The 24,519-nt window shown below is 43.9% G+C and overlaps 1 protein-coding gene across 1 annotated transcript; it reads right to left on the bottom strand.

Moving 5' to 3' along the window:
• Window positions 1-2,425: 2,425 nt before the first annotated feature.
• LOC134224640 (uncharacterized) lies at window positions 2,426-24,519 on the bottom strand. Its single transcript, XM_062704104.1, has 3 exons — window positions 24,274-24,519; window positions 23,906-24,109; window positions 2,426-4,201 (listed from the first exon to the last, which is right to left on the bottom strand). The coding sequence occupies exons 1-3, from the start codon at window positions 24,345-24,347 to the stop codon at window positions 2,533-2,535; spliced, it is 1,947 nt and encodes a 648-aa protein (XP_062560088.1). The 5' UTR covers window positions 24,348-24,519; the 3' UTR covers window positions 2,426-2,532.

Raw genomic sequence — 24,519 nt, 5'->3', positions numbered from 1 at the left:
TTCTCGAAATCCAAGCTTTCTTAACAATCAAGCCCGGCAACATGAGCATCAATTATATTAGTTACACTCTGTCTCAATGAACAATGTCATATAAGCACAATGAATATCAAAATATTTTTTTTAATTGGTGTAAATCCCATTTCGCTATGTAAAAAAATCATTCTAAAAGAAAAATTAGATGGATCTTACTTGCATATTAGCTGTCGTCTATAGTTTCTCCAGGAGAGTTGTTGAAGACTTGTACAGGACGTTCACTGTTGTAGTGAGCATCAGTGCGTTCGCTTTGATTTGGCTTCATTGGAAAGTGCTGGGTACACTCGGACTATTCACAAGTTTACATCGCAGAATCCCACTATGGTACCTCCATAACTCATCATTCCTGTAATAGACGGCGGTTGGTAGTAGTTTTATCCAGTTCGACGAGCATCCGTTGCGTAAAATTCTCCAGAACTGGGTCCTTGGGCGGGGCTAATGTAAAGCAAACATCGTCCAGCTGCTAACTTCAAAATAAATCCGGTTCATTTCAAGATCCTCATTTTAGTTTATTTTTTCCTGCTTTCAATTTATTCAGCACTTTTGACTGGAGCAATCGTTTTCGCGTTCGTATTCTTGCACAGCTTGCTCTGATCCCTCCATGCAATAAGCCTGCTTGATGCTAGATAAAATATTAATGGTCATACACTGTATATTCGTGTCACAGACAAATGGACGCAACAAAGATTTCCTAAAATGATCGAAAAAGTACTATTAGCTTCTGGCGTTGAAAATTCACTGAGTAAAACTTATTAAACCAACAAAGGAGGGCAGAACAGATTCAATTAGCGTCATATTGTGACATTAACGAAATGGAGATTCATTTATTTGATATTTCATTAAGATTTCTTTCATAATTATAAAAAGGTATTGTGGCAAAGAGTTAATCACGCTACTCGTCCAACACGTTATGACACGTTATGGTTAAATCTATAATTCGCTGCTATAATGTACAGTGATCGTTCGCTAATTGGGGCACAACCTCACCCCAACTAACGAATGCCGTTCGCTAATTGGGGCGTTTTGACAAGCGTCAATGTTGTTTACTTTTTGCATTGAACAAAGCATAATTTTACGCGCCAGAAAATATCGATCCCGCCAAACACGGAAACAAAACGTCAACGCGTTTTTGACATCACATTCTGACGTTTAGGTGCTTTTTAATTGGGTTTCGCCCCAATTAGCGAACCCCCAACTAAAAAGCGCCCCAACTAGAAAAACCCCAATTAGCGAACGTTCACTGTAGTAATGTCAAAATTTTGAATTTTGAACAACTTCCCTTCTCACTGCGTAACGCTTTTTATATGATAGATGATTTTTTCTTGAATTCTCCGCAACGTTAAGGCATAACCCTTTCCCTTAAAATGTTATGTGAATTGTGTTCGTCACCAAATTCAATTAAAGTGGCATTATTGAGTAACTCAGATTAAAATTTAAAAATAAGAAGTTTACCAAAACACCTGATTAATCCCCCTAGCGGTAATGTTGTCTTTCTCGTACATTATAAGAAAATGTATTTTGGCCATAACTTTTGAGCCCATAGTGCGATCAGGTGCGATCCAGCCTATTTTTATTAGGGAACAATGGACCAACGTTCTCTGACGAATGAAACTTGTTGCGAGTTAATCGGTTTAGAGTAAGTGCTTAAAAAAGAGTTAAGACCATTTTTGATCACACACATACAGACATTCACACACACACGTACACACAGACATCACCTCAATTCTTCGAACTGAGTCGATCAGTATACAACACTATTAGTGTTTGGGCTTTTTTAAATGCTTTTAGAGCGATCATATAGCTTCTACGTATACTTAGTACACGAGAAAGGCAAAAATGGGCAGTTTTTAAAATTCATGTATCTTACAAAATTGTGAATTTGGGCAGAATTTTATTCATGGTCCTCAAAGTTTTACTGCGGGGTATTGCGGGGTACCAAACTGTTTTGTTCGTTAAATATTGCGTAAATATGCTTTTACAAAACTACTAAAAACTAAATTCTGGACGGAGCAATTACTACATTATGAAGCCTATTACATAGATCTGTTTAAGAGCTTTGTAACGATATATAAATATGTTAGTTTTGAGTCGAAAACATGGCAAAGCTGTCCGTTTTCCCAAAAAACGTAAAAATATAATTACTAGGAGGGGCTAGTTTGAACGCCCCCCACCCCTCCCTAAAAAATCTAAAAAATAAAAACCGTCCTGATTATAGAAATATAGGTTATTAGCTGTGTATTCATCACATTTTACTCGCCCAAATCGAAAATTGGCCTTTTGGTAGTTTTGGTCACACCTTTATATGGGGCTGTCCTATTGTGCATGGGTGGGAGAGTGTTAATGACATATTCTTCGGATATGTTTTCGATTGGCAAAAAGCACATGGGCGGAATAGCTTTCATTAAGTATATTAAAAACTATCAACTTAAAAATCTTATTATCTAGAATGGTTATTTAACTTTGTACATAAATAATATTCTTCAGGTGAAATTGCGCAACTCACCAATTATCAATGTCACCATCGATTACTTCAATCACCTTATACTCCTGCCCATCCTCCAGTTCTAGATCAATATCGCCCTCTATAATTTCGATCAGTTCTTCTGTCTCTTCCTGCTGTTCCCCAGAACTACTCGTATCGTCGTCATCCACTTCCATTATCTCCATATCGTCTTGATTACTTTGGACAACGCCCTCGCCATCATCGTCGTCGTCATCGTCATCGCTGTACGCTTGGTAGTAATAATCATGCACGATCGTGGTCTCCTTCACTTCACTCATCACCACCTGGATCTCGGTTGTTTCATTCGATGGCAATATCGCTTCGGATCGCGATTCCTGATCGTTTATTTGACTTTTCTTGTCGCTATCGACTGATTTATCCTCTGGTGTCGTCTTCGCAGATTGTTTGGAGTCGTTGGAAGTGTCGTCGGGTTCGATACTTTCCGTATCCGAACATATCCGCAGTTGGTTGGGTTTCAAAGTAATTTCCGCAGGTTCCGTCTTCTGGTCCTCACTGTCGTCGTCTTCGTTTTCGTCGCTTTCGTCATCGGAATCAACTTCGATTATATCAGTCCGCTGTTCAATGATTGCGCAATCATCGTCATCATCATCATCAGCATCATCATCCGCGTCGTCGTTTTCGGCCTCATTTCTATCTGGTTCTACCTCCGATGGCTCCGATTGAGGTTCGGTTGGTTTCTCCTCACTTGGTTTGGTAACCGACGCTGTCGAAGGTGCTTTTGTTTGTTTGCTCACAAATGGGCCAAGATCGCAATGCTTGGTGAATCCCATATTTTGAATTTCGTGCACGCAGCTCTCTTCCACGCCGTTAAACCGCGCCATGGCATACTCGAGGATATAGCCCACTGAATGGTAGAGATATTTCACATCCCTTGACTCTGTGGCAGCTTTGTAGGAGTTCGAATGTAGTAAAGTGTTGATTTTGGAAATCACGTGTAGGGAGTACTCGGCGACATTGAGAAGTTGGCCTTCAAATTCCTTCATATGGTTGCCGAATGGGGTGTCCGGATGCTGCTTGTACAAAAGTGATTGCAGGGCGCTAAGCGGCGGTTGGTATACCGGTTTTCTCACTGTAAGTTTGTCGTTTGCTAATGCCAAAAGACTGCCCGCTGCTGTTGCTGCTGTTCGCGGTGGAAAGGATCGTCGATTTGTGTAGGTTTTCGAAGGTTTTGAGTTGTGCGAATTAACTGGGGCAGTTGGTAGATCTATGCTGGTTGTTTCTGTCTCACCTGAAACAACAGGCTCATTGAGAATTCTTTCTTCCGGTACATGCTTTGGAGATGTTGACGAAGTGTTTGCTGGTGGAGACTTGGCAGCTGATGAAGAAGGTAGGTCAGGAGCGGAATCCACAGGTTTTTTATTCAGCTGCAATGGAACCGTGGGTAGCTCGGCATCAGAGCCCTTCTTCGGTTGTCTTCGCACTTGGATTAACTTTCCGTTAGGTAGACGAAACGTTTCTTGTAGTGCTGCGATCCTCAGGTCCACTACATATCCGTTGATGGTGTGGTAAAGGGGGAGTCCCTCTACTGTAGATTTGTCTTTGGATTTGGTTTTATCAGCAGTTCCGTTATGACTGCTTGTGGTGTTGGCCTGGTTGTATTTGCATTTTCTGGTTTTGTTTTTATTCAAAGCATGTGCTTTATCACTAGAAATAGAATATAAAATATAAATACTGATTAGGTAGAGGTTGAGTACGTATAATAAGCGATGGACGGAAGAATTCCTCTGTCGGGGTTACCCAAAAAGAGCATAATTGTGTTTGGCATAACGAATGGAATGCCTGGAAAAGCCTAGAACCATTTGATATTACGACCATTTGGCATAACGAATGAAATAGCCTGGAGTCATTTGGTATTACGGCCGTTCGGCAAGCACAAAAAAGGATTATACAATGTTCTATTGTTCTATTTATGTCTTATTCTGGGCACATGCGTGCTTTTCAAGGAATAATTTACTATGCAAATACGTGCTTTCAAAGAACTAGTCTACTGTGTTCTTCTTCTTCTATGGCTCTACATTCCAACTTCAACTTGGCCTGTTTTCCAACTTAGTATTCTATTAGCATTTCCTCAGTTATTAATTGAAAGCTTTACTATGCCCGCCATTGCATGAGTATGTATCTTGTGTGACAAGTACAATGGATACACTATACCCAGGATGTCGAGGCTGTGAAATGCTGAGTTGACATCTGGGAAGGAGCGACCTACACAGCTCTGGTCCTCACAATTTCCAATCTCACGCTTCCACGGGTCTTCCGATGACAATCGACCGCCAGCTAAGGGTTTTGTACTTAGCTGGTAGTGTAGCCTGGGCACTGTTGTCCTTCTGACATCAGCTAGAGTGAGTGGGTGCGAAAAAAGGGACCATCGTCCCTAACCCCTAATCCCAAGGCGTTAAGCGACCCGTGCCGAGGGGATGCATGGCCAGGGAGGTGAAATAATGAGCTAGGCCTTTAACGGAGCCTGTGGGGTACCTGGGCACCCTCCACAGTAATTGTCCCTTACCGCGTCATGCTGGGCTCTGGCGTGGTGGACCTCTTTTCCCGAGCAACTCGTGGGACCAAAATGGAAAAACAAGTCAATTCTTCAATTAGTGGTAGTAGTGTAGGCGACAACCCCTTCGCAAGAGGTGGGTTGTTCAGGTCTCCGCCTAGGAGACCAGAAGCAATAGTCGGCAGCTCGGTGCGCAGCGCCAGCGTGGGTTACTTAACCATCTCCCAGGCTACGCCGGTAGAGGTTATAGACGGCCCATGGATTGCGAAGGCGATGAACCGCAAACCCAATCATCGACTTTGTGTCATCAAAGCATAATATCAGTAAGGACCTCAAGAGGAGCTTGCTAAAACTTCGAAAGTCGAAGTTGGACGCCAAGCTGGAGAGGGTGGTCGGGACGGCCAAGTGTAAACCCGTGAAATCCGTGGAGTCGAGGTCTATCCAGACTGAGGCTCAAGCGGGCAAGGTCGAATCGACCGAGGGCGTGCCAGCGAAGGCGGTGGTGCCAAAGTCTACCCAGACTGAGGCTCAAGTATTCGCGGGCACGTCGGGGGTGACTGCTCCAACGGAGCAGACACAAAACGGGGGAGACAGTCTCCAGGGGATGAGCTCCCTGGGGGCCGCTCCAAAACGCGGAGGGTTACTACCCTGAACAAGGGTAGTGGGGCTGGGAAACTGAACTCCAAAACCGGGGGAGGAAGGACCTGGAAAGGTCCGTCCACTCAGGAAAGACGGACGGCAGGTTGAAAGTTCTCAACCGCACCAGACCAGGGAAATAGAGGGGGATGACGCCTCCTGGACCCTGGTCAAGAACAAGAGGAAACCGAAGACGTCAAGGGCCGAAAAGAAGGCCCAGGCGAATGAGGGTAGCAAGAAGTCTAGGGTAGGCGCCAATCGCTCCAGGGGCGATGCCCTAGTCATCACGGCGAACGAGGCTAAGTACTCGGATGTTGTGAAGGCGATGAGGAGTGACGTCAAGCTCGGTGAACTCGGCGCCGATGTACGTCGAATAAGACGTACCCGGATGGGCGAGATGATACTCGAGCTGAAGCGGGGCGTCTCGCAAAAGGGCGCCGCCTACAAGAAGTTGGCGGAGGAGGTCCTAGGCGAGACGGTCAAGGTGAGGGCACTCACGACGGAGGTGAATCTAAGGGTTAAAGACCTGGACGAGATCACTGAAGTCGAAGAGTTCGTCACGGCAAGCAAAGCTGTGAACAGCAAGCACCCCATGGGGGGTTCGATGTGCCCGGCGTTTAAGCGTGCTGCAGGTAACGCAGCTGGCTTGCTCGGCCTCGCCCGAGTGTTTGGTGTGCGCAGGTTTAGAGGAAACGGCGGAACACGTGTTGTTCGTGTGCTCACGTTTTCGCGCAATGCGTGAGCACATGCTTGCCACATGTGGTCTGGACACTACCCCGGACAACCTAGTTCGGAGGATGTGTAAAGATGAAGTTGGCTGGAACGCCGTTTTATCGGCTATCGCCCAAATCGTCTCGGAGCTACACAGAAGGTGGCGCATGGACTCAAGGATGGCTAGTTCAGGCGCAAATAAGAGGTGGTCCAAAGGATCGGAGTCGGCTTCATAGGTCATACCGGTGGTCATGCTCTGTGGTCGAACTCGATCCTTTTATCGAACAAGTGGCCGCGCGAAGAACAACATGGTATCGTCGCTTTCGCGGCGTCGGTCAACCGGGCGGGTTCCGAGCCCGAGGACGGAAAGGGGTCCTCGTCAAGGCTGGGGCAGGCGTAGGCCTCGCGTCGGCAAGTCCCTCTGTGTGCTGGCGAATAGGCCCTATCGCAGAAAGGTCAATTTGGGGTGCACGCGGCATCATCATTCTTGATACCAGTCGTGCAGAGGGAAGCAGGCGCGAAGTCGACCCTTCCCACCTTCCGAGGACATAGGGCGTGGTAAGGCCACCTGGAAAGCCGGCAACGCGCAGGCACGATACCATGGTGTTCTTCAAAAAAAGCGAGTTACGATGTTCGGTGCTGCAAGGACACGCAGCTAACCTCGAGGGTGCGTTGTGCACTGGCCCCCTTTGAAGCATTACTTTCTGGTTGTACCGAAGGGACTATGGGCTTGGCGGCAATGGAAACGGTTTAGCGGGTCGGGGATGTAGTCCTGCCTCCCTCGGTGATCCCTAACCCCGCACTTCCTGGTCAACCCAGGATGTCTGTTGAGCAGATTCCCCCTCCATTGTTTAGGAAGAAAAAAAAGGCTGTCAAATTGCACTGTCGCGTCGCGTCGCATCGCACGTCGCGTTTACTCAGGCTTCGCCCTTAGGTAAGATACACCTTCCGTGTATTCCGCAAAACTTAAAGGCAGCACAGCTAATGACGTTACGACTCATACTCTCCCACTCCATCACCATCGGTGTATTCTGGAAAGTGTAAGTTCTCGGATTTACGCTGGTGATCTGGCCCAGTGACCCCTCGTGCATCACGAAAATTTGAAAAAAAAAACCCAGATTAATCCACCTACAGTGAGATTTTGACCCTTCCTTAGTCATAAGGAAATATTGTCAGACTCCAATATTTAAAACGAGATAAAATAACTGAGCTTCCCACGGTGATTGAACGTATAACGTGACAAATTAATTGCCTACCAAAAGGCGGATTTCATGGGTTGAGTGACAACAAAATGAACGAAAACGCACTGTACGTCATGCTGCCTATCTATTAGGCGCTCGTCGGATTGAATAGCTATTGTAACATGGTTAGTAACTAGCGTAACGCTGGTGGCATATACATATACTCGTAATTTACAGAGACCTCGATATTAATTAATCCAGAACTAACTAAATCAGTCATTGATCTGAACGAAACTTAATAGCGTTCAATAATAACATATATTTCGCCTTATGGATGTCTAATTTTGTAATACTAATCATGTTTAATACCTTAAAAATGAGTGACATTTTTATGTTAGTAAATTTCGGAATTTGCACACATACGCACACATACATGCATATAAGTGGTCTATTAGCGTCTCAAAACATGCTCACATTTGCTATCTAGCTTCCACTGAAGAAATTTTTGAAATCCCTTTAAATTTTTACGTTTTTGCTTTTCTGAGAAGATTGTTTGGTACATGCTTCTATATGTTGCTCAATTAAAATCAATTGTTTCTTTGAAACAAATCAGAAAAATATGCATATTTCCATATCATATCATTTGTCATAATTATATTTTCATTATTAAAGTGAATTTGTTCCAAATATCATACATTTTACTTCATAATTTAAGAGATTTATTGAAAGATTAATACGTAACACGCCTGCGTAACGCATACAAAGCGAAATTATATACACTTCCGAAGGAAGGGTCAAAAAGGAGTAAAGGGGATCAAGTCTACCCAGTTCAGAAAAGTTAGTCCTATTCCATCTAATTCTAACACTTAACGGGCGGTCTCTTAAAAATGGGAATTTCAATACTTCAATACTTTTCTATGAGAACATTAATGCTTCCAGAGAAATATTTCCTTATGTGAATGAATCCTTGGAATATTCAGAATATTGTCGCCCAGACACGTTTACTCCAAAATGTTTAGTTGTTTCAATCATGCCGTCAAAACAGAAATGATGCGCGCGGCATTGTAGGGTACGACGGGGCAAGACCTTCTGAGCAAGAATGCTTTTCTATATTACAATACAACAGTTCTTTTTTGTTGTATCTTATCTAACATCTAGACTAGAACGTGAATAAAAAAAAACGGTAGTTCCGATAAATGTGACTTAATTAAAACTCTGTTTTTGACTGGTTCAAATACACTACGGTGCAAGATGAGCATCCCTACGGGGCAAGATTTTCCGTTTCCGTGGTCAAACATTTCACTGTGAATATTTTAAATGGGTTCTAAAATATTCTTTGAAGTAGACATAGATGGTAAAGATTTTCATTGAAAAATGTTTATGTTTTTAAAAACTTTATTTTCTAATGCTTATTTCTTATAAGAAAATTCAAGTTTTCACCAACTTTTGCTAATTCATTTTATTTTATTTTTTAAATATTTTTTCAGTGTCAAGTCTTTCGTTGGACTATAGTTTAACAGTGTGCGGGGTTATTTAGAAAGAAAAAGGCATAATAGCGGTAACATTAAGAGGTGATCTTCTTGCCCCGGGTAGCGATCTTGCCCCGTCCTCCCCTACATTTTTTTAAGCGAACAAAGATCGTGAGAAAAGTTACATGGCGGACAATTTTGAACATGAAAATGTTTCGAAAACTGTTGAAGGATTTTAAGTAGACCGAGCTCCATTTTATTCAAAGGTGATTGGAAGGCCAAAGACACGAATCAACTCATCAATAGGATCAGAAGCATCATCGGGAAATGGCCGTTGTCCATCCACATTTGCTATTATTCATTAACTTTAAAGACTAAGGCCAACTCTTTATAGAACTGTACTTCTTTGTAGTTTTCTTGCCGAGCCATTCTTTTCATTCCCGCTATTCAGTGGCTACCCGTTAATTGTAACTTTACAGAAACGTATTTCGACAGTAAGTTCGTCTTCCGTGTCTCGTACTTAACTCGACTTACTCACTTACGGGTTAAGTACGAGACGTTAAAGGTCAAAATTCATAACTGTAAAGTTACAATAAAGTGGTGGAATAAGATGGAACAGTACTGACTCTTCCTAGGGCACACAATTAAACCAACTTTCAAAAACAGTGGTGGTAGTGCTACTGAGTGGGTTTCATTGGCGGCATCTGGAGTTAGAAACATGTTTTTCATAAATGGCGTTATGGACGTCCCGAAAAAAAAAGTTTTAAGTTTTGTAAATCAATAGTTACTTGATTGTTTTCAATAGTTTCACTATTTTTACACAAAATTGATTATATTAGCAGTCTTAGACTAATGAAACCATAAAGTTTTGCCAAATACTGTTTTTTGTTGTTGAATGGTAGAAAATTTGATGGAGCTTTACTACACCTACCATGGGAAGGAAAGGGTTAAGTTATGGATCATTCACAACGTACCGTATGGACTTAACAATCCATTATTGTTTCCTCAGCTTAATTCGATCAAATATTCGTAGGAAAGAAATGGACCGTTAACCTGAAATCCGGAACAAGCACCATTTGAAGGAGGCTCTAATGAACGAATGGGATGAAATATCATTCAAATATACGTAAAAGTTGGCATATTCAATTCCCAATTACATGTAGCATGTTGTTAATACCAAAGAACTCCATATGGATTACTTAAAACTAGTTTAGGAAACATTATTTGAAGTAATAAGCCAAGAATACTTTTTTCTAAGGCATTTTGGCGCATTTTATGTTAATTGCTCTTTTTTGTAAACACAAACAAATAGGTAACTGCATAGTTTATGTGCATTTGTATGATTGGTAATTCTGCCGTTGGACGCATAAATGTCACATGTTACAAACGAAAAAAAGGCCATTTGCAGTTTCAAAATACATTCATCCTATTATCGCAAAATTTTGCTTTTTCATTGACTTTGACCCAATAAACTATAGAAGAATATTCATATTTGTTGGGCCGGACTCTTCTTCTTCTTCTTATTTGCATTACATCCTCACACTGGGACAGAGCCGCCTCGCAGCTTAGTGTTCATTAAGCACTTCCACAGTTATTAACTGCGAGGTTCCTAAGCCAGGTTACCATTTTTGCATTTGTATATCATGAGGCTAACACGATGATACTTTTATGCCCAGGGAAGTCGACACAATTTACAATCCGAAAATTGTCTAGACCGGCACCGGGAATCGAACCCAGCCACCCTCAGCATGGTCTTGCTTTGTGGCCGCGCGTCTTACCGTACAGCTAAGGAGGGCCCCGGACTCAAACATTGCTAAAAACAACTATTTTTCCCACGTTTTTCAATCAAAACCCGGATGTGACACTTATGTCGCGAAATTCACTGGCCAGGCGAAAAATGTACGCATATTTGTCACACTGTGAACTGAGAGATAGGGGGAATGACGGCTTTGGCAGGTTTTGTTCTATTATTGGCAGGGGGTTTTTTTTATGACTGACTAGGCTCAAATTTGGCCTAAACATTCTTTGCGTATCAAAGAATATTGTGGCCAAATTTCATAAAATTTGGTTGACAAAAACCCCCCTGCCAATAATAGAACAAAACCTGCCAAAGCCGTCTTTCCCCCTAGTTGTTGTTAATTTGTTTTTACATTTCGCGAGCGACGATTGTATTTCTTTGGTGTGATTTTTTGCTGTCGGTAGAAGTGGAACCGGAAATGGAATATCCAATACAGACAATCCAGTGGCTGGAAAAGGACTTCCTCGGGTTTGATTTAAAAAATGACACAGGAGATCGTGTTTTGTTTGCGGAGCCGGCAAACATTCCATTATCGGTACAGCCAATACAGCCAACGAAATCCTTAGCTGTTTTTTCAAAGCTATTATGAAGTACGCTGACCTGAAGACAATTATCTTTTGGTTGGATAATTGTTGTTCGCAAAATAAGAACTGGTATTTAGGGTAACGGCTGTATTTTGGACCGGGCTCTTATTTTGGACCACCTAGCTGAATTTTGTATTTATATCACACAAAACTAAATAAAACGTGCAATATTTAAATTTTATTGCACAAAGAAACTATCCATAAGGTATTTCCTACATTTGTTTCTTATAAAATATTGCAATTATTAAGAATATTTTCACGTATTTACCCATGCCGGCTGGATTAGACCAAAAATAAGACGACATTGTAAAATTGAAGTCAACTTTCAAAAGCTGTAAGTTTATTTATACATAGATTTAAATCACGTGAATGATGTTGTTGACTTATTAAAACCTAATTGAAGCAGTTTCATAGGGTAACGGCTGTATTTTGGACCGGGCTCTTATTTTGGACCACCTAGCTGAATTTTGTATTTATATCACACAAAACTAAATAAAACGTGCAATATTTAAATTTTATTGCACAAAGAAACTATCCATAAGGTATTTCCTACATTTGTTTCTTATAAAATATTGCAATTATTAAGAATATTTTCACGTATTTACCCATGCCGGCTGGATTAGACCAAAAATAAGACGACATTGTAAAATTGAAGTCAACTTTCAAAAGCTGTAAGTTTATTTATACATAGATTTAAATCACGTGAATGATGTTGTTGACTTATTAAAACCTAATTGAAGCAGTTTCATATCTCGAACGAAACATTGTAAGTTTAAAAACAGTATTCTGAGGCATGTTCAAAATAGGTTCATTTTTATTGAACTGAACATATTTTCGACATATCTTTTTTTAAGTTCTAGTTCTCTTAAACTTTTGTTTTCACCAACCATTTGTTTCTCTAGTATCAAACCATTCATAAATTACTGTTCATACCACATTTATAAAATACCGTTTATTGATGTAAGCCCTAGAAAATGTCTATTAACCCAACATGTAACTGCTTTTATTATTTCCGTACGAAAATACTGCCTATGATCGCATATCAGTCCCACCTTTGCTGTAATTCCTATCCATATTTGTCCCATAATATGCGATTGTGAGCAGAATAGTTGAGAAATCTCTACGACAAGAACCAATCTTTGCTATAGCTCTCCGTCCGTGCTGTTTGCCAATGCAACAGAGTTCCGCGTTCTACGATTATGTTTCGTTTTGAAAAAGAATATGCAATGAGCAAGGAAGAACCAGGCAACCCACTACTATCAATGGCGCAAATGGAACAGATCTAACAAACTACATAAAAAATATGCAGGGTATGTATGCAGGTGTATACATCACGGCAATGGGCCACAAGTTTGTTTTGCTTTGATGATGCTGTACCGAGTGGTACTGACATTGAAATTAGTTTCAATACCCTAAGCTTGTAGATATTGTTCTAAGCTTTGAATGCCTATAAAATGTATTGCTTCACAAGGACTTTCAGGATGAAAACGTCGAAAATGCTGGAGATCACTAATTTAATCTAATAGTAACATAGCTTTGTAAGCAATACAAAAGTATTCGAGTGGTCCAAAATAGATTCAATAGGTGGTCCAAAATAAAAACAGGTGGTCCAAAATTAAATCTTACATATCTTCAGAATTTAAGATAGTTTGGTTATTTCGGTGGGATTTATAACAATTTTACCTACAAATCCTACTATTCACCACTTTTAAGTTGCATAGGGAATTGATCAAGCATTATTACAAAATCTAACTTTTATTCGAAAAATTGTTTGGCCATCTCCTAAAGCGGTCCAAAATACCTTCCTTACCCTATCCCATCGCATTACTCTACTGATAAACAATAATGAAATGCAGGTCAAGCGCATACTGTTGGAGAACTTTCAATCGGGACATACGTTTACGACCGATGACTCTTTCCATGCGGCGTTTGATTCCAAAATGCGTCATGAACATGTCGTCAGTTATGAAAACTTCAAGTCTGTGGTTGGCAATGCATAGAACAATGTTGACGTACTTGATATGCAAGCAACTGACTACTTCAAAGCTCACCGTTTTGGAGGTTCTATACTATTCCCCAGAAAACCGTTCCCCAGAAAACCATACCCCAGAATTCCATTTCCCAGAATGTACCATTCCCCAGAAAACCAATCGCCAGAATGTACCATTCCCCAGAAAATCAATTCCCAGAATGCACCGTTCCCCAGAAAACCATTCCCCAGAATGTACCGTTCCCCAGAAAACAGAATATATAGATAAACATGAATTCATTTTCTTGTTTTCTTACAAACATCATCGCAAGACCATAATTAAAATCATTTTCTCTTGATGAGTTGGATGTGCAATGGCCAAATAGGGTATCTGTTCCTATATCAATAACAATAAGGCACAGTGCACATAAAATACATTGATTTCTCACCCAATTATCAAGTACCGTGAGAATAATTATGCTCAATTCACATAATTTTTAATTGAGAACAATTTGGTGACTTCAAAAATGAAATAAACATCACATTTATGAAGTATTTAACTGAAAAACATCATCACCACCATGCACCCATTTCAATAACATTCTAAAATAGTTAATCCTATGCCTGTACCTATTTCAATAATACTACTTCCAACATAAACTACGCACACTATTACTCATGTGTATACGTAACGATATGATTGCAGTGATGCCGAATTCTCCAATGTTTTTTTATTTATTAGGAACAACTGAAATGTTATTAGAAATATAATTACAATATTTCAGTTTTTTTTTACAATTTTCCATCTTATCAGTTCAATTTTATGTTTGTCATAATTTATCTTTTCGATATACCTTATTTTGCAAAAATGTCAGTTGAGTTTCACATTAAAAGTTCCTACAAGCCTTTTTGAAATAACAATCTAAGTTGGCAACCCTTGAGGATACAAGCAAGATGTAAACAGTTTGGAATACGGACAAGGATAATTCAGACATAGTTCGAAATAAACCTATATCAAACTATAGGAAATCGCGCCCTTTTTTTTTTAAATATAATTGTATTAATAGTGAAAATGTGATGTGCTTTATGTGCTGTGAAGTGAATTTCATATGTAAACATTTGTTTTAGCTTGAAATTGAGTGGAAAACAACGTTGTGAAAACAGGTGTATCTGTTAGTAGCAATCGAGCAGTGCATCAAACCAGCAGCTCAGAGGTAGGAAAATATGTTTTATAGTTTTGTTTCTCATAATTTGAGTCTTGTGAACTGAAATATAGCTTAAACGGAATTTTAAATAATATTATAAACATTGAAGAATGTTGTCCATTCATTATTATGTACGTTCGATGTGAGACATTGTATTTAAATCGATTTTCAATTGGGTTTATTGACGATTGTGATTAATATACGGGCTGTTATTAATATGGGAGCATTTACCCTACAATGTGCCTTTTGTAATAATGACCATAAGGTGCCCGCCAGAGTAAGGTTCCTGTCAGAGTAGACGCGTCTACGCGACGTCGCACGAAAATTGCACGCAAAGAAATGACAATCAATAATAAGGAGCTGTCAAATCGTATGGACGCTTCGTTTCGCATTGCATTTCGCGTCTACTCTGCACCCTAATCGTGATGTGCGGTGCGACGCGACGCGACCGACGCGACTTATACGCAAAGGAATAAACTGTCAAACTGCAATGTCGCGTCACGTCGCATAGCATGGTCACGTCTATTCTGGCTTAGCGTAGCATATTGTCATGTCTATTCTGACTTCAACCCAAAACAGAAAAAAAATATCTTCTTATTTTGAAGCATGCCTTGATTGAGGAATCAAATAGGGACCCACGCATGTGCCCGGAATAAGGCAATCAAGTCAATGATTCCTTCTTTTAAAACGCGCATTTGCTCGCAAAAGGGCAAATGAGTCATACATTTTTTTTGACTCACACATTTGCCTCAAATACGCCTTCTTTCAAATCATGCGTTTGCACGGAGTGTAGCAAACAAGTGGATGATGCCTTCTTTTGAAATGTGAATTCACTCGCACTAATAAAAATCTACAGTTTCATTGAACAAAAATTAAAAAAAAAAACAAATACTGCCGTTACACGCATAACTGTCCCATGTACATATGAATGCCCGCTTACTATAAGCATTTGCCGGAAATAAGGAGAATCATAATTGAACGCTTCTAGAAAAGCACACATTTGAATAGCGGGCAGCAGGGACTATGTCCAAGGGCTTGACGACCCCTCCCCACTGCGAGTTAGGGGACCTGCCTAGGATGTGGTGGGGTTTGACAGTGGGCTCTGTTAAACTTCTACAAAAAGCTGCATGTATCCGTAAGCAGGTCCTATCAAAGCGACCGTGCGCCGCTCAAAGCACACTAGCCCAACCCAGTGGCATCGACAACGGCAACGTCAACGGACACGAGCGGAAATCGAGATATACAACGAATCTAGGGCTGACAGTTGTGTCATTCCACTCCTTGAGTAAAGCCGGGTGACACCGTCTTGAAATGGCGGGTGGGCTAATGCCACAGCTGCCTTCCGTCCCGTAAAACCGTGGCAGGCCTTGGGGCACGCCGTCCCAATCCAGCCGTCTGGCTTAACCAACCAGATGGGAGTAGGACCAGTTGATTCCTTCCTGGCTTACGCCGATTCGGCTCTGAACACCGAGGTGTCAACCCCCGCATGGCCTCACTGCATCTGCAAAGATAACCATGGGATCAAGAAGGCGACTATTCCAGTTGGGTTCGAGGGCAGCCCTAAGGGGGACCCAACAAACATGAATAAAGCTAAATTAAACAAACAAGCATCGGAAGTGAACCCCTTCGCAAGGAGAGGTTTGGAGAGATCTCCACCCAACGCATCGGGTGCGAGAGAAATGGAGATGAAGGACACGAGTAGCGAAGTAGTCGTCGTGGAGAGCGATAACGATACGCCAATAGTCGATAAGCAGCAGCACAATGCAGTGGAGGTAGGGTCGAGTGGCATCCTGCCGAGCTTGACCGTCGTCATGGTGCAACTCGATGACATTATCGACTTCACCAATGAACGGGGCAATATGTCGAGGGAGCTGAAGCTGAAATTGCTTAAGCTTCGCAATTTGGTTCTTGCTGCCAAGCAAGAACAGGAAGTGCTTGCGGCCAGGCTGGAAGGCTGTGGTAAAGCGGAGAAGAGTACACAGACTGCTCCCTTCTTCTCCCATAGTACCACAACCATGGCACAGGAGGCGTTAGATTTTGCCCTCAGCGACAGAGCGGTAGAGAGGAGAACAGATAAGCGAGCCAGGGACTCGCCTGGCATTAAGCGCTTTAAACAGAACGCAAAAAGGCGTCGGGAGAGCGCAAATCAGAAGAGCGGGCCCACGGAAGTTGCAAACATGGGAGAACGGCGTAAGAAGAAAGCTAGGACGAAACGAGCCATTCGGCCACCGGAGGAGGGAAGCCAACCCGACCAAGACAACCTGCGGTCGGACGGTCCCTGGCAAACGGTAGTAAATAAACCGAAGGTGAAAGCGGCAATCACGCGCCCGGCGAGAGCCAGACAGAAGGGTGAAGCACTTCTCATTAAAACAGAGAAAGAGCGCTACGCCGACGTGCTCAAGGCGATGCGCAGCGCCGAGAAACTGGCGGACCTTGGTAAAGAGGTTCGTAGCATAAGGCGGACGAGAGCGGGCGAGATGATCCTTGTCTTAAGGAAGGGCTCACAGGCGAACGGTACCTCATATGGAGCGCTAGCCCAGGAAGTCCTAGGCGAGAGCGTAGAAGTGAGGGCTCTACACGACGAAGTGACTCTCCAATGCAAGCAGCTGGACGAGGTCACGACATCGGAAGAGATCGCCTCGGCCATCAAGGACCAAGGTGGAGTGGTGGTAGCAAATGCGTCTATCCGTCTGCGAAGAGGACCGCAGGGGACGCAGATTGCCACGGTGAAGTTACCGGCCATCGACGCTAACAAGGTGATCAAAGTTGGTAAGCTGAAAGTCGGCTGGTCAGTATGTCCAGTCAGCCTCTACCAACCACCGGTAGTCGACAAGTGCTTCCGCTGCCTCGAACCGGGACACAAATCGTGGGCGTGCAAAGGGCCGGATAGGAGTAACCTATGTAGGCGATGCGGCGAAGAGGGCCATAAGGCGCACACGTGCGAGAAAGCACCATCGTGTACGCTATGCGCGAGCAGGAAGCAGGAACATAACCACGCTATGGGTGGACCTGCGTGCCCGTTGAGTGGTTATACGAGGAAGCCGTGCAAGTAACGCAGCTCAACCTCAACCATTGTGCGGCCGCCCAGCAGTTGCTGTGGCAGTCGGTAGTAGAAGCGAGAACGGACGTCGCTATCTTGTCGGACCCGTACCGCATCCCCGCGGATAATGGGAACTGGGTAGCGGATAGATCCAAATCAGCGGCGATTTGTACGACGGGAAGATACCGGATCCAGGAAGTGCTGAACACAAGAGCGGAGGGTACTGTTATAGCGAAAATAAATGGAGTGTACTACTGCAGCTGCTACGCCCCACCAAGGTGACCGCTAGAACAATTCACCGAGATGGTCGATCGGCTAACATCAGACCTAGTGGGTAGCAAGCCAGTAGTAATTGCAGGAGACTTCAATGCGTGGGCGATACTAACCGGAGAGGGCAAACGCTGCTAGAGGCTTTCGCCAAGCTGGATGTCGTGCTGTGCAACGAAGGCTCCAAAAGTACCTTCCAGCGAAACGGAGTGGAATCGATAATAGACGTAACGTTCTGCAGTCCAAGTTTGGTCGGTGATATGCAGTGGATGGTCGACGACGGTTACACCCACAATGACCATCTAGCTATCCGGTACAGGATAGGCAGCGAGGCAAGAAGAGAAAGCCGGAGAGCTACTCCCACAACCCGGTCGTGGAAGGTCGCCCACTTCGACGGTGGGACCTTCAGTGAAGCTATGGGTCTGGAAGAAAACACGGGAAGTTTAAGCGGCGACGAACTGGTTGCGGTCCTGTCTCGAGCTTGTGACGCGACCATGCCGAGGAAGGTGCGACCACGGAACTGCAGGCCACAGGTATACTGGTGGAGCGATGAAATTGCAGCCCTTCGAGCAGCCTGTCTCCGGGCTAGAAGAAAACGCAAAGGACACGCTCGGGGGAAGTGAGGGAGGAACGCATCGAGCAATTCAAAGCAGCGAGACTGGCTCTAAACAAGGCCATCAAAGAAAGCAAGAAAGCCTGCTTCGACAGACTGTGCCAGAGCGCCAACTCGAACCCATGGGGAGACGCCTATCGGGTGGTGATGGCCAAAACAAGAGGAGCACTGGCTCCTCCCGAGCGATGTCCAACGAGGCTGAAGACTATAATCGAGGCACTATTCCCGCACCACTGCCCAACCCACTGGCCGCCAGCAGCGAGGGTAGCAAATGATGAAGCGGTGGAGAGGGTGACGGTAGAAGAGATATTGACGGTGGCAAAGTCCCTCGACCCGAGTAAAGCACCTGGTCCGGACGGGATCCTGAATATGGCATTGAAGGCAGCAATAACGACTAACCTGAACATGTTTAGGTTGGCCATGCAGAAGTGTCTGGACGAGAGGACATTCCCGGATATATGGAAGAGACAGCGTTTGGTCCTGTTACCGAAACCTGGCAAGCCACCAGGAGACCCCTCAGCGTACAGACCAATCTGTCTTATAGACACGGTAGGGAAGCTACTGGAGAAGTTGATCCTGAACAGACTGTCGCCGTACGTCGAGGAGGTAGGAGGATTATCGAGCGAGCAATTCGGCTTTCGGAGAGGAAGGTCTACTCTGGGTGCCATTAAATCGGTGGTTGACACTGCAAAGGTCGCCATCGAATGCAAGCGGCGCGGTATACGTTACTGCGCAGTAATAACACTCGACGTGCGGAATGCATTCAACAGTGCGTGCTGGATGGAGATCGCGAACTCGTTGCTTCGGCTGGGAGTACCGGTAGGGCTGTATAAGATTCTGGAAGCTACTTTCAGAATCGATTATTGATCTACGAGACAGACGAAGGCTTGGCTACCGCCCCTATCACGGCAGGTGTCCCACAGGGATCAATTTTGGGTCCATTGCTGTGGAACGTGATGTACGATGGCGTGCTGCGGTTGAAGCTCCGCCAGGAGCCAAGTTAGTGGGATTCGCCGATGACGTAACCATGACCGTGTACGGAGAATCCGTCGAAGAGGTCGAATTGACTGCAGCCTATTCGATCAGCCTAGTGGAGGAATGGTTGCGCAGCAAGAAGCTACAGTTGGCGCATCATAAAACGGAGATGATAGTCGTTAACAATCGGAAATCGGTTCAGGAGGCGACAATTAGAGTCGGCGGCTGCGACATCACCTCCAAGAGATCTCTGAAACAATTGGGGGTGATGCTCGACGATAAGTTGAGCTTTAAAAGTCATGTCGACTACGCCTGCCAGCGCGCGTCGACGGCGATAGCGGCACTATCGAGGATGATGGCGAACAACTCTAGGGTATGCTCCAGCAAGCGCAAGCTGCTGGCAAGCGTGGCGGTTTCAATACTACGATACGGAGGACCAGCTTGGGTGTCAGCGTTGAGCGTAAACTGCAACGTGCGAAAGCTGGAGAGTACTCATAGGCTAATGTGCCTGAGAGTTATCAGCGCATATCGCACCGTATCTCGCGAAGCGGCATGTGTACTCGTGGGCATGATGCCTATCAAACTGGTGGTAGAGGAAGACGAGGAGTGCTACGCCCTCAGGGGCACCGATAACGCTCGAAGGAATATAAAGGCAGCAACGGTAGCCAAATGGCAGAGAGAGTGGGACAACTCGCCTAAGGGAAGGTGGACCCATCGCTTAGTCCCAAGTGTGTCGGCATGGATTAGCAGACCTCATGGGGAGCTAAACTTTGGCTTGACCCAGTTCTTAACAGGCCATGGATGCTTCAAGTGGTACCTACACAGGTTTGGTCACGCGGCTTCTCCCACCTGTCCGCAATGCCCAGACGTGACAGAAACGGCTGAACACATCCTGTTCACATGTCCTCGGTTCGAAACGGAGAGGAGTGCGATGTTGGGGGCATGCGGAACGGACACCAACACCGATAACATCGTCATAAAAATGTGCCAGAACCCAGAACAGTGGAGAGCGGTTGCAAGAGCGACGTCCAGGATAGCCGACATCCTGCAACGAAGTTGGCGCATAGAGCAGCAGCAGGCAGCCGTTACGGATAGCGGACCATGAGTCGTGGAAGTCGTGAATATATATGTCGATAATGGATGGGAACGACAGCGTCGCAACTGTATTCAGCTTGCGGCGAGCGCGTAGCCGCAGAACGTGGCGAAACGGCCGGGTTCGGAGGAGCTCCCGCTTTCGGGGAACTTCTCGTCGGAGTAGGTTAGATCCGCCGTCGGGGACTATCCGAGTCGTTCGCGATCGCGACCGAGGCGGGAGCTAAATGGCTCAATGAATAAGGTGAGAGCTGAATGGCTCAAGGCAAATGAAACTCGGTTATCGGAGTAGGCTAGGTCCACCGCCGGGGATCAGCTGAGTAGACCGTGGCGTGCGAATGTACCGGCTTCGGGTCGTCGGGGCACCATTGAACTGGAAGTTATCTCCACCGGAATCTTTGGATTGACCTCGGCACTCGCCCGGTCACCCGTTGAGACGGGTCGTCGGTTACGGGGAGCTTCCGACGTCGGGGAACTCCCTGTCGGAGTAGGATTGATCCACCGCCGGGGACTATCCGAGTAGTCCGCGACCAAGGTGAGAGCTGAATGGCTCATCGGTTAAGCAAGAAGCTGAAAGGCGCAGTTCATGGGAAATCGGTTAATCGGAGTAGGCTAGGTCCACCGCCGGGGACCAGTTGAGTAGATCGTGCCGCGTGAATGCACCTGCTTCGGGTCGTCGGGGCACCACTGAACCGGAAGCTATCTCCACCCGGAATCTTTGGCCTGACCTCGGCACTCGTCCGGTCACCCGTTGAAGTGAGAATGTGCGTAGGACTTGAGCGGATCTATGAACATGCATACCAGGTGAATGTGTAGTGTTGGTAATGTAACAGCCATCCACGAATGCGGGTCGTCGGTATCGGGGAGCTTCCGCCGCCGGGGACTCCCCGTCGGAGTAGGGTAGATCCGCCGCCGGGGACTATCTGAGTAGCTTGCGAGCACGTTGAGAGCTAAATGGCTCTAAAATAAAAAGGAAAGTAGATGCGTTGCTGAATGGCACAAGGAAAAAAGTAAAGGGCTTAAGGGCCCACGCTTTTGTGTGCTTGCTGGCACCAATAAAGGAGCCAAAGGGCTCAGACGTATGACAAAACATCGAAGAGAGGCACTGTGAAAGGTGTTGTTTTGGGAGGAGTACTTTTAGTACTGCTTTCCCCCACAGAAGTAATACTGAAAGGTAGTCCCGGGGGGAATTGTGCATTAGAAGAGAGGGTAACTCAAGTAACCTTCTGTTGCTTGGGTGGGTTTAGCGGGTCCGGCGGTCTGGCCTTCTGCCAACCGCGTCAACCCCACTCCCTGAGTGATAATTTCAGGTGTCTGTATGCAGATTTGCCTTCATCCCTCTATACAAAAAATAAACACATTTGAATATAATAATGTCATTTTTTTTCAATGGCTGATTCACAATATTAATGCTTTCACCGAAATATTACTTTATGTGAATGAATCCTTACAACATGCCGTCGAAACAGGAAGTATTGCGGCGCGCATTGTACACTTTATCAAGTGAATGGGAAAAGTACGACAAAAGTCGAACATTTTAAGCGTGAAAATGTTGCGAAAACTGTCATAGCATTTTCTGATCAACTAAGCTCTATTGTATGCAAAGGTAATTGTAAGGCCAAAATCACGAAGCAACTTATAAGCAGGATCACAAGCAGTATTTCAAAATTCGATGTGGCAGAGCCTTCCAGCGGTCATGTCATACCAGCAAAACTAAGCTGCGCCGCACGGCGAACTATGGACCATATGCTAATATTCATTAGTCTTAGTTTGAAGACTAAGGGCATCTCTTTTTACAACATAATCTATTATATCAGATTGAACTGTACTTCTTTGTAGTTTTTTCCCGAGCCGTTCTTTTTATTCTAGTTTTTAGTTGCCAAAATCTTTTTTCTTCATTGCAGGAATCTATGAAAAAAATCTGGGATATGGTGCATTCTGGGAATGGTTTTCGGGGAAATGTTTCATTCTGGGAAATGGTTTTCTGGGGAATGATATATTCTGGGGAGTGGTTTTCTGGGGAACGGTTTTCTGGGGAATGGTTTTCTGGGGTATGGTTTTCTGGGGAATGTTATAGAATCGTTTTGGAGTATACGATAAACCACTGCAAGCCACGCCCGTATGTGGATTCCATGCAAATAATGGAGTTTAAAAAAGGCCGTTATGAAATTGGATACGCAAACAATATCAACAGTAAAGACCTTAAATACTGCAAGTTGTTTTCCAAGAAGCAATTTAAGTTGGTTGTAAAGAATTCATCCTTATTTGATACAAATGTGCGTTGGCAAAATGCTCCTCTAGGAATTGAAGAAGAAAAGAAAACTTCTCTAATAAAAGTGGTTCAACCTGTTGTTACCGAAAAGGAAAAATCGTTTTTCATTGATGTTGGGACGAAGCAAGAAGCGTCTGATTAATCTTTGTACACTCGTTTCATACTTTGATTAAATTTTATCGCCATAACATGTCACAATAATTATGAGTTCTAGAAAAAAACGGGTTTGCTAAAAGGTTCCTCTTTATCACTTTTTACAGGCCTTGAAAATTTAAATTATGTCACAGTTTCATATCGTCTTCTCCCAAGAGGCCGTTCACGTTATACTTGGAGAGGTTCTAGACAATATAATACCTCCCCTACTCTTTCATGGACAACCTTTCATATAAATTCTGAAAGTAGGGAAAGACCTTGCATGCTTACCAGCCACCCTTCTAAACTATCCATGTGGATTGTAGATGACCCTAAATGCATGGTATATTTTATGGACGGTCCTCAGGACACATCACGCAGTGCTATGTGTCTTTTTGTGTGATTGTTATATCTCCTTTTTTTAATGTGACAAATATGCGTCAATTTATCCCGGTGTGACAAGTATGCGTCCATTTGTTCGAATGTGACAAATTGACTTCACATTTTTTTCGAGTTTTCTAAAACCTCTGTTTTGACAAAATATTTCGAAAATACGTATCAAATTATGACGTTGAACAACAAAACCACTTTATGTCGTCTTGTGCTTGTCAACCGGATGACTGATATTATACTGATCATGATCGTATAACTATAAGGAATATTTTTCTTGAAAATGAAAAATAATGCTAATGCTTCAAAAACCCATATGATCGTGTACAGAGATGAACCGGTCAAGGGCCGAAAATCTCTTTAATAAAGATATAAAAATAATAAAAAAAATCTATGCTTCCGAACTCTGGACTTATTACGGACAGCTTATTTATCAACTAAAATTATGTATAAGTAATTTATGCTGAAAAAGCATCCATCCCAGAATATAATGTCCCGCCAGTAAAATAAATAAAATACTCACATAATCCCCGGTGGACACCGCGGAACCGAATTGCGTAGCAATACCCGATCGCTGTTCACCTTGGTCTGCACCTGGTTCTTCTCGAAGTGCATGTGGCATATTTTCATCTTATCGCGATCCAGCTTCCCGGCGATCAACGGCGTCCGGTTGTGCTGGTTGACAAAATTGATCCATTTTTGTAACAGTTCTGGTTCCTTTGGAAAACTGCAAGAAAAGGGCAAAGCATAAGCATACATACCTATATACAATACATACAAGTAACGCCAGTCTATGCTATAAGTGTGTGATTGCCCGTCTCTTCTACCAGGTAGCTCTCGCATAGAGGAAAAAAACAGTGCTATGAGAACACCCCCTTGCAGAATACTCACCTAAAAAAGGACACCTTGCCATTCTTCTTCCGTATGTTCCCGCACTTATCGAACACGCAACCAACATGAACCATTATGATTAGAGGTCCGTTTTCACCGAAAATTTCATAAATTATGTTTACTGAAAAATGATGCCGATGCAAACATTGACTTTATAGTGAAGATATGACAGTTATGAGTTCCGATACCGAGCCCTTGGGTATGATATGGTTCGTATCCGACCAACAGATAGTAGCACGCCGCTGA

The sequence above is a fragment of the Armigeres subalbatus genome, chromosome 3 (genome assembly GCF_024139115.2).
Source record: "Armigeres subalbatus isolate Guangzhou_Male chromosome 3, GZ_Asu_2, whole genome shotgun sequence".
NCBI classification, from domain to species: Eukaryota; Metazoa; Arthropoda; class Insecta; order Diptera; family Culicidae; genus Armigeres; species Armigeres subalbatus.
The sequence above is the reverse complement of the archived record's forward strand: the minus strand, read 5'-3'. Positions and strand labels throughout refer to the sequence as shown.

Coding starts and splice junctions, on each gene's coding strand:
- LOC134224640 (XM_062704104.1), bottom strand. CDS start 24,347: ATGGTTCATGTTGGTTGCGTGTTCGATAAGTGCGGGAACATACGGAAG. Junction 24,110..24,273: donor GGCAAGGTGTCCTTTTTTAG/GTGAGTATTCTG, acceptor CTTTTCTTGCAG/TTTTCCAAAGGAACCAGAAC. Junction 4,202..23,905: donor CGGTGTCCACCGGGGATTAT/GTGAGTATTTTA, acceptor TTCTATTTCTAG/TGATAAAGCACATGCTTTGA.